The 14,257-nt window shown below is 41.5% G+C and overlaps 1 protein-coding gene across 3 annotated transcripts in view; it reads right to left on the reverse strand.

Annotated features, from left to right (window-relative positions):
* Window positions 1-13,997, reverse strand: part of GPM6B (glycoprotein M6B) — a 162,114-nt gene extending 148,117 nt beyond the window's left edge. For 2 of the 3 annotated variants that reach the window (XM_032285925.1, XM_032285927.1), the window contains exon 1: window positions 13,687-13,997. In XM_032285925.1, the coding sequence (XP_032141816.1) occupies window positions 13,687-13,690 (4 nt within the window). In that variant the 5' untranslated portion in view covers window positions 13,691-13,997. The remainder of the gene's footprint in view (window positions 1-13,686) is intronic. The other variant, XM_032285922.1, reaches the window with a different exon arrangement.
* Between the last annotated feature and the right edge of the window lie 260 nt (window positions 13,998-14,257).

Here is a 14,257-nt window from a genome sequence, read left to right on the forward strand (position 1 = left end):
TTTTTTTTTTTTTTTTTTTTTTTTTTTTTTTTTTTGAGACAAGGTCTCACTCTGTCACCTAGGCTGGAGCACAGTGGCACAATCATAGCCACTGCAGCCTTGACCTACTAGGCTCAAGCAATCCTCTCACCTCCGCCTCCTGAGTAACTGGGACTACAGGTGCGTACCAGCAGCGAGGTTTTTTGTTTTTTTTAATTTAGTTTAATAGAGATGGGGTCTCACCATGTTTCCTAGGCTGGTCTCAAACTGCTAGGCTCAAGTGACCCTCCCACCTAAGCCTCTCAAAGTTCTGGGATTAGGAGTGAGTCACCATGCCCGGCCACAACCACCTTCAATGGAAGGATATTCTGCATATCTAACTCAAACTCTACTTCCTCTTTTCTTATATTCTGCATAAATATCTAAACAACAGGATCCCATCTCCAGGACTCCTATGCACTTTGATGAGGTCCCTTCTTCATTATATGGTAAACTGTATCACTGTTTGGAAGTTTTAACATTCAACATGTGGCTTCCAGGACTCATGGGCTCCCTGCTCTTGGAGAAAATATAAGGCGAGCAAAATTAATTTTGGTATGTTACCCACTAGCTTTGTATTTCATTGGCAAACAGATTTTCTTCTTGGAATAACAGAAGAACAGACTTGACTTCTCATTCTGCATCAATATGACAATGAAATCAATATATTTCATGAAAATACGACTAGTTGGAAAATATAGCACAAGTAAGCAGCTAAAATTCAGCTTAGAAACTGAGTTTTCCCTCAGTGGTGGTGGATTGTGTTCTCTTCCAGGAAGAGATGAAATTCTATTCAAAGGATGCATAAGTTCATGATGCATCTTATACATTTGCTACTCAGCAGGTTCTGGGACAGTCATGAAGCTACCACATACAGCTCTTATGACCAGGCTGGTATGTGATAACTCAAAATCCGCTTCCCTTCACAGTTTCTACGCTTCACAAATCTGAACAAGTTTGTCCATCCAGCTGGACTTTCAGAAGTCACAGGTCTATGGAAGGGAACCATGGCATTGCATGGAATTGGATTTAACCCTAATTGCTTTACTTGTTTTTATTTTTTAGAAACAGAGTGTCATTCTGTCACCGAGGCTGGAGTGCAGTGGCATGTTCATAGTTCACTGTAACTTCAGAGTCCTCAGCTCAAGCAATCCTCCCACCTCTGCTTCCCAAGTAGCTGGAACTACATGTGAGCACCACCACGTCTGGCTTTTTTTTTTTTTTCTATAGAGATGGGGTGTTGCTATGTTGCTCAAACTCCTGGCCCCAAGTGATCCTCCTGCCTTGGTCTCCCAAAGCACTGGGATTACCTTACATCTTACCTCTAAAAATAGCCACAAAAACTATGAGGGACCTTGAAATAAAATTTTTAAAGGTGTTCAAAAACATTATCGTAGGGTACAAAAGAAAATCTAAACATATGAAGAGATATACCATATACACAAATGAAAGATTTAATATAGTAAACACATTGACTGTCGTGAAATTATTCTACAGATTCACTGCAACCCCACTCAAAATCCTGACAGGGATGTTTGTGGAACATGAAAATCTGATTCCAGAAGTAAAGGATCAAGAAGAGGTCACACACTTAAAAAAGAGCAAAAGGAGAAAATTTCTCCTAAGAGATAGCAAGGCTTATTCTAAATCTACAGTAATTAAGACTGTGTAATAATAGCACAGAGTTGGCAAAACAGACCAAGGAACAGAATGAAATCCATAGATGTACTCAAACCTATAGTAGGGAAGTACAGATATAGATATTATGGTGGGGAAAGAGTGAATTATTTATTAAGCGCATGGTATTTCTGTATAGGAAATAAACAATTTTTAAAAATAGCTTTCTGGCCGGGCGCGGTGGCTAACGCCTGTAATCCCAGCACTTTGGGAGGCTGAGGCAGGTGGATCACAAGGTCAAGAGATTGAGACCATCCTGGTCAACATGGTGAAACCCCGTCTCTACTAAAAATACAAAAAATCAGCTAGGTATGGTGGAGTGTGCCTGTAATCCCAGCTACTCGGGAGGCTGAGGCAGGAGAATTGCCTGAACCCAGGAGGCAGAGGTTGCGGCGAGCCTAGATCACACCATTGCACTCCAGCCTGGGTAACAAGAGCGAAACTCCGTCTAAAAAAAAAAAAAAAAAAAAAAATAGCTTTCTATCTAAAACTATACCAAAAAATAGAATCCCAATGGGATAAAGACTGAAAAGTGAAAAGTGTGATTTTAGAAAAACTTTCTTTTAGTAAATACTTAGGATTAGAAGAACATTTTCATGACTTCAGGGATAGAAACAATTTTAAAACAAGGCAAAGATAAAAAGCACAGGTTATACAAATTAAAGGAAAAGATTGGTAATTAGGACTTTATTATAATAAAAAAGATACAGTACAACAAAAGATGTGTTCAACAAAGTTGAAAGGTAAGCCATAGAGAGAAAGATGATACTGAAAACACATTTTAACTAAGGCTTAGTATACAGAAGGCATAAAGAACTACTACAAATCAAGACAAACACAAATAAGGATGTAAATAGAAGAGAAAATCCAAATGGCCAATAACCTACACAAAACTTTCAACCTCTCTAGAGAAATTCAACATAAAAAAACAATGAAATACCACTTCATACCTATCAGATATTTGAAAAATTAAACAATGTGACCATATTAAATGCTGGTAAAGATACAGAGAAGCCAGAATGTTCATTCATTCCTGGTGGGAGTATAAATTGATACCACCACTTGAGAAGCAGTGGTAACACCATATGATTTAAAGCTAGTTCGGTATAGCGACAAAGCATTCAATTTTGCTGACTGCATCATTTACTCTGGTTAACAGGATGACAAAGTTCCTCACTGAAGGAATGTACGTAAAGTATTATTGTCTAAGTCCAAACAAACAGGAAGAAAAGTCAACTGGCAAACACAATTTCTTATGTAGTTCCATTTTTAGGATGAAAACCAGAAATCGTCCCAGGCCTTTGAGCCTTTGTCCACATCTCTACTCCATTTGGAATATCCACTAGCCAAAGATTCACTTACTGTTAATTCAAACAATTCCTAAACTTTAACCTTCTACAGGAAACTCATTGGGAGGAGGTACGCCTCAACATCTATTACATCCTTATGTCCTGAAGCTAGCAAGCATTCACATTGATCAAATCCTGAATAGATATGCAACACCTATAGCTTTGCCTTCATTCACAACTCCTCAAAATGTACTTTCCATTTCTGAGGGGTTAATGGAGACACTTGATTTTTGTAATCTTTCCAGCTGTGTACATGTTTTTCATGTATCTATCTCACCTATCATCAAGGATTGTCAAAGTCCTTCTCACAGCTGCTGTGTCAATGCTTTCCACTTAAAATAGAGGGTAGGAACCCGTGATTTGTGTACTTTCTCATATGGTTCGACACGCGAAGGCATTTAATAAATGCTTTTAACCATAATGATTTAGAAGCCGAGCTCTTTTCCAGACAGAAAACATCCTCCTGGTTCAAAATAATGTTATCAAATGTTGAGCAAGACATGCCAGACACATGAGTTCATACAGTATTATTCCATTTATATAAAGTGCAAAGCTCTGCTGACAGAAATTAGGGGTGATTAGCCTTGATCGGGTATATCTGTAAGGCAGCTTGAGGAGGCTTCTAAGGGACTGGTAATGCTCTGCTTATTAATCTAACTGCTGGTTACATTTATAAAAACTTATCAAGCTGTACACTTATGATTTGGCCACTTTCGTGTATATATATATACTTCAACAACAATTTTTAATGATTTTATAATATTTGTGCTTCTTACAAAACATCTAAAAATATTTGTGACTTTATATAATAGAGCTCAAAACAGGTTTTGGTAAACCAGTACAGTGGCTTTGCAAAATGGTAATCATTCATGAAATGGAAATTCATCCCTTTAATGTCCCAAATTCTTTTTTACTTACCATGGAAACTGTCAGAATATGCCAAATGACAGAAAAAAAAAAAAAAAAGGAAAATATAAAGTGCTGCATCAAATCAAGTTATCTTAAGAGTGTGACTTACATTGCTAATTACATCTCCATTCTTTGCCTGTTGTGTGAAGGAACAGATGCCTGAATTTAAGCGCCCATCTTATAATCCACCATTTAAACATTCTTTTCAGGAAGACATTGTGAAACATTTCCAAATCTAAAACAGTGACCAAATGCACATACAATATAGCAGGTTTTCTAGGCTCCTTCCGCCCCTCGCTTCCAATGGTCTTGCTCTTTTTACACTGGAACTATTTTGTAAGTGTGGTCAGATGTCTCAGAAAACACTGACTTATGGTCTTCATTTGCAGGGAGGAGTCTAGGTTGTTGGGGCAGGGATATAGGAATGGCAGAGATCAATGGCCATAGGAAATGGATTTCTAAACAAGGGGGAAATCAGTCCTTTCTCTTGCAACTCCTGCAACTCTCAAACACATGAACAAACACAATGAAGACATGGACTAAGGACGGAACATGCAGGAAGGTTGCCTTTAAGGGCTTAATCTGGGTAGATTTGATTACAGCTAAGAAGATGAATTCTAAATTTGGAAAGGCCATCAAGGTAACTAAGGATATGACTAGATCCTTCATGTCTTCCCACTTAATGAGGAGAACAAAATGTGATGAACACTATTTTAGTAAGCAAAAGGATCTTCATAGAATCAGTCCTTTCAGAGACAAAGTGCACTAACCATTAGAACAAGTTACCAAGCAAAGCCAGGCACTCTATTTCCCCAGGAGGTTGGTCTCATTATCAAGATGGTTTAGACACCATTTTACCCCAAAGAAGAATGACTTAGGTAGTCTGCAAGGCTCCCCACTATATCTCCAGATTCTCCGATGATGTAAGAAAAAGACTGAAAAAAAAAATTAAAAAAATAAAACTTCCTTCAGCTAGAAAAATCAAGCATTCCTTTTGGAAGGAAAACCCTTTTAAACCAGAAATCCTATTCTGCAGATGTGCTCAACCAAGTTCTCACTGATGCTACTCCTCAGATTTTATGATACTGTGAAACACAAAAGGTTTTCAATCCCTCTTACTCTTTAAGCAGTGGTTCCCAATATGGTGCTCCCTCCTCCCTCCCTGGGTTATATGGCAATGTCTGAAGACATTTATGGTTGTTACAACTAAGGGACCATTACAACATGTAGTATGTAGAGAGCACAGATGCTGCAAAACACTCATGCACAGGATACCCCTCATACTCCACCAGTAAAGAATCATCCAGCCCAAAATAGTGCTGAGGTTGAGAAACTCTGCTCTAAAAGAATACTTAAAAGGAAAGAAAAAAGGACTTCTTTTATTTTAGTATCTATCTCCAGTTGGTCCAAAGAAAAAAATATAATTTAACAATCCTACGAAAACGAAACAAATAAATACCCAAGCAAATACTAAGCTCAACTCAAGATCTACTCTAATCCAAGACTGTTTATAATAAATCTTGTTACACCAAGTTCAAATATATTGAATTATATATAGCCATTAAGAGTAAAATTCCAAAGATCAAGTTTAAATACTTTTTCTTTTGGCAGATTTTTCTTTTTCTAACCAAGTAAGCAATTCTTACTTTTAGATATTTAAATTTTATTTTTGATTACTAGAAAATGTATGCCTTTTTCATTAAGTGGTCAACTTATCTATCAGTTATAATTATTACATCTAAGTATCAAGCTATTAAAATAAATTTTAGAAAGATGAAGAAAAATAATGAAAATACCTATTACCTACATCACTAGTAATGAACAAGGGAACATCACTACAGATCCTATAGATAACAGGATTAAACTGATAATACAAAATATTATGAGCTTTATGCCAACAAATAACTTAGATAAAATGGACAAAGCCCTTGAAAAACACAATTAACCAAAACTGAAACAAAGAGAAAGTCTGAATATTCATCTGCTAAAGAAACACTCATAACTCAAGCATTTCTACAAAGAAAACTCCAGACCCAACTGGCTTCACTTAAATATTCTTGCAAATATTTAAGAAAAAAAATGGCCAGGCATAGTGGCTTACACCTATTACCTCAGCACTTTGGGAGGCCGAGGCGAGCAGATCACCTGACATCAGGAGCTTGAGACCAGCCTGGCCCACATGGTGAAATCCCATCTCTATTAAAAATACAAAAAATTAGCCAGGCATTATGGTGTGCACCTGTAATCCCAGTTATTCGGGACACTGAGACAGGAGAATCGCTTCAATTCAGGAGGCCGAGGTTGCAGTGAGCTCAGATTGCACTATTGTACTTCAGCCTGGGTGACAGAACGAGACTCTGTCTCAAAAAAAGAAAAAATTTTTTTAAAATGCCACTTTTAAAATTAATAATCGAGTAAACAGACATGAAAGCTGGTTCTGTTCCAATCCTCAACCCCTCTGGAGTCACACCAAAGATCACCCCGATATCTTTCCTTCCCAGAAAGCTCATACTTCCCTTTCTTCTCTCTTTCAAGAGGGATGAGACAATGAACAAGATTTAAAACATTTTTACAAGATTCATTTATATGTGTCCATTTGTAATCAACTAAAATTCATTACTCCCATCTGGCTTTCAGTCACCTAGTCAAATTGTATTTCCTACTCTCTCCCATATCTACTCTCTGCTATGGCCAGGCCAGTTTCTTCAGAATTCTTCCAATAAACCTCGCTCACTCCTACCCTGTCTTTCATGGGTTATCCTAATCCCTTCCACCCTTTTCAACACTCCGCAAATCTAAGTCTCCACTGGAAACTTCATATAAGCCGCAAGGTTTCATCTTTCTCAGAATTCCTTCTAAATTTTTATCTGGAATTTTACAGTTAGACACAAATGATTCTCTCAGTGGGTTTCTTTTATCCCCTTGGGGAGACTGTCATTTCCCTCCAGCTGCCATGTGCCTGCTTAAAATTATTCCTGATTCTCTGTGACCGACCAGATAATGACTAAGTTATTTCCTGGTACTTTACAATCTGGCCTGGCCTCAGCTCTCCGCACTCCCCCACATTGAGGCCATTCCCAACTCCTCAACATGCCCACACAGCAGCTTCTGCCATGGCTCCCGCTTTTACATTGTATCCAGGGCCTGGAACATCCTCTCCTAGACACCTGGACACCCTGACCCCCACCATCGTGCTCACTGTTCATGACCCTCAGATCAAAAGTAACTGCCTCCTTAGGGAATCCCTCTCTGAAATACCACCACCCCTTTTTCCTCAGATATTCTTTTTCCTACAGGATCTTGTGCTTTTATTATAGCTGTGTATCTGCCTTTCAGAAATAACTGTGGTTGTTTGAGAACAGAGTCTTGTTTATTTTTTGCTTCAAGACTTAGCACAGTACTTGGCTCATCTGAACAGGACTCTGTGAATGCTTGCTGAGTGAGCAGCTGTCCAATATTCCCCTGAGAGCCCCATGGTGATAAGCATGTGACAGGAATTCAAAGGCTTAGAGACGGGCACATGCTAGCTGTATGATATTGTGGTAGGTACTCGTTTAACCCTAATACACACAGTGAGGATGGACATACAAAGCTGCCATTACCTTTTAATCCTCAGGGCAATAAAGAGTTTCAGTGAAACAAAGCCTTCCACCCCAATATTTCCAGAACTTCAAAAACCTGACCAGAAGTACTTTCACCAGAGAAAGAAAACTATTTTATTGCATGAGAAGAAAAAAAGCTTGAGGCAAAAAAAAGTAATGAAAGAGCATCCAAAGTACTCTTTCGATTGTTTCTGTGTCTGTGTATGCCTGGCAGCAACTGAACTACTTCTAAATCAACTTCAAGCTCTGAAATTGTTATTCTGTGATAAAAGTATTAATATTATTAAAGAACAATAATTTATGTCATTTCCCCTATTTAATTTAGCATAGTTTACCATAGAGTTTGCAATACATGTTATTTTAAATACCTTGAAATCCATCATTTTAATGTTGATAGACCTTAATAAAATGCTTATGATAGAATCCTCATTTTTTTAAACAAATATTTGTGGAACACCTACAATATGTTAATCATTCCAATGAACACTGGTATATAACAATTTCTAAAACCTCTGCTCTTGACAAATTTGGTGCTTGAACAGAAAGAGACATATTAGAAACACTAATAAGCCAGCCATCATGTTAAAATTATTAAATGGATGATGATGGCTCAAAAAGATACCAGATGTTCTCTTACCAATGTTTACTTAAGGGACCCCACCCATTTACCCCGTATCCTCCATTCTTTTTCTAAACCACACTGATTACTGTCCAGAACTTGGGTTCTAGGCTCTTTTCTAATATATGTATGTACTGCTCCCACCAGTAGTGTACTTAAGAAGAGTCAGGCCGGGCGCGGTGGCTCACGCCTGTAATCCCAGCACTTTGGGAGGCCGAGGTGGGTGGATCATGAGGTCAAGAGATCGAGACCATCCTGGTCAACATGGTGAAACCCCGTCTCTACTAAAAATACAAAAAATTAGCTGGGCATGGTGGCGCGTGTCTGTAATCCCAGCGACTCAGGAGGCTGAGGCAGGAGAATTGCCTGAACCCAGGAGGCGGAGGCTGCGGTGAGCCGAGATCGTGCCATTGCACTCCAGCCTGGGCAACAAGAGCGAAACACCGTCTCAAAAAAAAAAAAAAAAAGAAGAGTCAGTGGTGTTTGTTTCCAAACTGTTTATGCCAGTTGTACTTGTTACTAGAATTATGAAACTTAATATTACATAAACTAATGAAGTATGAGTGCCAAGAGAAAGAGTTTTTCCTTTCTTTGAAAACCAGGTTATTTTGGAGAGCCTTAACAAAAATGAGTCACTTGAGAAAATAGTTGCAAAAATAAGTATGGGCAAATTTAAAGGTTTAAGGGGAGTGGGGTAGGTGATATAAAGGGATTCTGCCGACAGATTGGCTCCCAATGCCTTTAAGTTTTCACTCTACTTTAATGTAAGAATCTGAAACTGAAAATCAGAAGCCAATGAATTTTGGCTGTGATTTATGTAAGAAAGACTTCATGGAACTCCAACCAGGTCTTTGCATTCAAAGCAAAGGCCTTGACTCTGCAACAAAATATCAGCAAATTGATGTTTAAACAAAATGTTTAAGATTCATATGTGGCACTTTTAATGATTCACTCCTTTGGCATTTTTCAATAAATCATCCAGCTGGTTGGTCCTGGATGTAGCACGTAAGGCTTTTCTCTAAAAAGCCCTTGGAGAAGCTAAGTGGTTCGGTCAACAGCTTTTGGTAGAGCAAAAATATAATGAGGGATTAAAGACTTCTTGTTTGTCACAAACACTACTCCGTGGCATTGGACTATGAGGTCTGCTCAAAATGTCAGTCTGTGTCCCGATGTTGAAAGGTAGTTCTCTCCAAGATCCAAGGGTGGGCTCCTTACTAGATCTTTAGACTCAGAGGGAGGTAAGCTAGCATATTCTGGGATCACTTCCTGCCCATTTATTCATTAGGATACGATTTCTTTTGTATCTCCCACTACATCTGAAATCCTGAGCAAGCTTCCAGAACGAAGGACTGTATGTATAGGTCTTTCGTGTGCTTCTGTCTGAGTGCAGCCTCTGAGAGTGGCTCTGTCGGGGAAGAAAGGGATTTAAGGAGAAGAGGTCAGGAGAAGCCAAAGCGGGAAGTGTTAAAGAGGGAGAACATTATCGTTTCCTCCACCAGTTCCCTTGGAGAAGAGCCAATCATGCTGGAAGCATGCATATTGAAGATGCCAGCATTTTAACACAACTACAGGTGACACCTCTGATGCTGGCTTCATGTAATCAAGTAGTGTTTACACAATCAGGGAGCTGTTTTCTCATGTTTTTCAAGCATAACACTACTCTCTTTTTTTTTTTTTTTTTTTTTACATACTGGTTGACCTGCAAAGACCAAAGAAATAATTTCATCAATTTTTTTTATAGTAAACTAAAATTAAGAAGAGAAAACTATTTACCCAAGGTCACACAGCAAGCTAGTGGGCAAGCTGGGGCAGACACCAACCAGGGCCTCTCTGGCTTGCCAGCCTTCTTTGCTTCCTGGCTCTGGGAACTAGGAGCATGAGCACCCCCTGGGAGCTTGTCAGAAATGCAGAAACTCAGACCCCACCCAGATCCACTGAATCCGACACTGCTTTTTTAAACAAGATCACCAGATGATCTGTATACACATTAAATAGAACTGCTCAATTTTAACTCAACGACAAATTTTTAAAATGCTACTGAGATTGACATTTAAATACACAACCCTTATAAAAACTTCTTTACCACACAAAAAAAGCTTCCTTACCACAAAATGGGTCAGAACAATTATTTCAATATTTTATCTCATCATTTCGTATACAGTTTCCATTTAAAATTATAGGCAACTGGCCACTCACAGTGGCTCACGCCTATAATCCCAGCACTTTGGGAAGCAGAGGAGGGAGGATCGCTTGGAGCCAGGAGTTTGAGACGAGCTTGTGCACCATAGCAAGACCCCACCTCCACAAAAATAAATTTTTTTAAGCTTAGTCGGGCATGGTGACACACGCCTATAGTACCAGCTACTTGGGAGGCTGAGGTGGGACGATCACTTGAGCCCAGGAGTTCCAGTCTACAGTGAGTTATTATATCAGGCCACTGCAGTACAGCATGGACCAAGTGAGACCCTGTCTCCAAAAGATAAATAAATAAAATTAAATAAATTATAGGGAAAGATTTAAAGAAAATCAGCATTTCTCTCTGGATGCATAAGCCATATTAAAGCAGGATGGATATTTCACAAATGCCTTATAAGAGGTTATTACATGGAATTCACTTAGTTGTTATGTCTTCAGGACTATGAACAAAGTAACAGAATCAAAATTCTGTTGGGCAATGCAAGTTTCTATCAGATAAAACCGGAGTTAACACTGAAGGGTGTGTGTGTATTGTGTGTGCGTGCATGCTCACTCACCTTCACAATATGTGCAGCCAAACATGGAACCCTTCAGCCAGAGAAATGTTTAGTTTCAACACACTCATTTAGGTAGCGTAGTGGAAACAAACAATACAGCAACATCTCATTGTGTGAAACCACCAAAGTTACTAGAGTAAAACACACTTCAAACATCAGTTGGGTCATTTTATTTACCTGAACCCTCCAGAAGAGGCAAATCCATAGAGACAGAAAGTAGGTTAGTGGTTGTCAGGGGCTGAGGGGAGAAGAGAACGAGGAGTGACTGCTAAATGGGTATAAGATTTCTTTTTGGGGTTGATGACAGTGTTCTAACATTAGACATAAGTAGTGCACAACTCTGAATATACTAGAAACCACTGATTTGTATACTTAAATGTGTGAATCATATGATATGTGAATTAAATCTTAAGGCTATAAAAAACTGGCTTAACAATTAAAAACCCATGTTTTCTTTCAAGATGTAATGAAAAGTAAAATTATACATACCATCATTACTCATTATTTTTTAGCTTAAAGATTGTAAATACCTCAAAATTTGAGTCTGAAGGGACTTTTATTTCTCCAAACCTCATTTATTTTACCAGTAAATTAACTTATCCCAGGTTAAGGAACTAATTGTATTAAGAACCAAAGTCCTGACTTAATGGGCCAATGGTCAGAATTTTCCCAATATTAAATCGTTTCAATTAAAACATTCATAAGGGTATGTACAGTAATTAAATACATCTGGAAAAATAAAACCAGTTCATGGCCCTGTGGTGTATTTATTAAGAATCTACCAAAGGAAATCAGTATGTTTCCTTTTTTACGTGAAGGGAACTTTCTTTTTAATGTAAAAACTAAAACCAAAACCAAGGATACTGCCAGAACCAGTGAAGTATGCACAAATTTACATAAATTGGCAATTGAAGTGTGAAGCCAACAATTGTCCAAAACACAAAATACTTCCTTAAGAACAGGTCTGTGGCTCGGACCTTTGCCTCATGAGAACTGCACCTAACCTCCACACCTATTTAAAAATGAAGCCCACCCCTACCCCTAAATCGGTCCAAAGTACTGTGAAAGCTATTCTGAAGAAGGTGCCCGTGTGAAAATTCCACACTCAAATTTCACGTACAAATCCAAACACCTAGTGTTAAATTCAAATAAATAAATAGCGATTTCAGAAAGAGTAGCTGATGCTTTCCTCAATACTACACTTGTTCGTAACTGCAACATCTTTGGTGGAAATTATCGCCAAAGTGATCAAGGGCTGAGTAGCAGTATCCTCTGATGTTTGCGGATGACCCTCATTTAAAAGGGAGGTTGAATGGTGTGACTGCTCACAGAGGGGGCATTAACTAGGAACCGGAGGAGTTACAGGCCACTCAATTCTACCCTTTCTAGAAGGATCCCACGCTAGTTCTTGACTAACTTTTTAGTAAGAAAATTTCCTGTTGGATTTGGTGGGCCTTACCTCATTTCATATTTTGGTCAACTAGTAAATTTGTTAAACATGTAAACTGGAAAATTTTTCGAGCTTCCTTTGAAATGCAAAGAAGTGCCCTCTTTACTCCTTACTCCTCACCAAAATTTTAATCAGTACAAAATTATTGCTCCCCACCCACTGCCCCCCAACACAATTAATAGCAGAGATAGTGTGAAAAGAGGGGGATAAATGATTACGGGGAGGGTAGGGGTGGGCAAGGAATTCCCAAGCCCTCACCATTAACCCGCAATGGTGAAACCCACTGACGTCCTCATTAGGAATGCTCTTCGTAGTCTGTGGCTTGTGGCGCTTGTGGCTGGAGTCTGTCACTAGAGAAGGATAACGGAGCAGGGAGAGAAAAACCCTTTCCCAAGCACAGCTGTCACACGTTTCCAGGAGTGCTGCGGAATGAGGTTGATTTCCACAGCACTCTTGACGAGTTTTCCTCCCAACAGAGTCCCCATTTAACGACATGTTGCTGACGACAGCATTTCAGGGTGTTAAGAAGCGAAAAAAGAATCCTATAGCCGCCTAACACCAGCCCCGGGCCAGGTTGGATATTTGAGATTTCCACCCTCCGGAGCTGAGGCTTTTGCCGTTGCTCGTCCTTCCCCCGTTGCATTGGAGCCCGCTCAGCACACCGTCTCCACCTGCGCCCGGGCCGCATTTTGATAGTTGGAATAAGGGACAAAGAAGACTCAGCCCCCGTCCCAACCTGTCCTTCTCTCCTGCCACTTTCCTGGTTTCAAGGGTCATGGTTTCGAAACGAGCTCCCGGAAGACCCCAGGCTTGGGGAACCGGGTGTTTTTTTCGCGCGGGCTAACGGAGAACAGAACCACAGCGGGGCGGGGCAGGACTGGACTCAAGCTCGGGCGAAAGGGAGAGGGTCCCGGGAAACAGGCAAGAAGCTACTCTCTACCGGCCCCTTAAAAATAAAGTACGATCCTGGGACGCGCCGTCTGTTCTCTCTGCAACTCCTCCGGGGGAGCCAGCTCTTAGGCTCCGGCGAGCTGCACGTGCGGGGGCGCAGCCTGGGCGCCGCCCGAGCGGGGAAGCCCCCTAGAATACGGCAGGGAGGCGCACCTGGGCGTTCCGGACACCTACGCCGCGCTCCTCCCACCTCCAGTCTCCGCTTCCCCACCCACCTCCCGCGTCTCGGCTTCGTCGCGGAGGTGGCCGAGGAGGCGCCACCTGAGCGGGGTTGGGGCGGGACCCCCGGCGGGGCGCGCCCTCCCGGGGCGGGGGCGCGAGGCTGCGGTCGTGGCGAGGTGCCAGCGCGCTCGCTTACCCATGGCTGGAGACGGGCGGGAGGGGTGCGGACTGCGGGCGTTCGGGCTCCCCGGGGACGGGCAGAGCCGGTGGCACAAGTTTGCAGGTCTGGCGGGCACGTGCGCGGGCCAGGCTCCTGTGGGCTGCGCTGCACTGCGTGGGGCTGGCCGCTGGCTGCTAGCTCCCGGCCGGGGTGGGAGCGCGACGCGGCTCCGCCTGCACTGGGGGCCGGCCGCGCGGAGAGGGGCCCTGACGTCAGCGCCGGGGGCTTTGTGCGCCCGGAGCGAGGGCCCGATTGGGGGCAGCGGGCGCGCGGAGGCTGCAGGCAAAGCTCGCGGCTTCCTCTGGGACCCTCGGGAGAGCGCCGCGGGGCGCGGAAACCGGAAAAGCCAGCGAGGGGGATGGGGAGAGAGGGGAGTGGGCTTCTAGGATAGCGGAGGCATCCCAGATGAAAACTATTATGGCCGGGGGAGGTTGGGGGTGGGGAAGCTTTGATAGCTTAGCCACACCCATTGTATAGATAAAGAAACTGAGGCCCGCGACACTGGCCTAAGGACACTTAGTACTCAGCGGCGTTGCCTCAATCCACA

Source organism: Sapajus apella, unplaced genomic scaffold (assembly GCF_009761245.1).
Source record: "Sapajus apella isolate SASKATOON/1434 unplaced genomic scaffold, GSC_monkey_1.0 scaffold17, whole genome shotgun sequence".
NCBI lineage: Eukaryota > Metazoa > Chordata > Mammalia > Primates > Cebidae > Sapajus > Sapajus apella.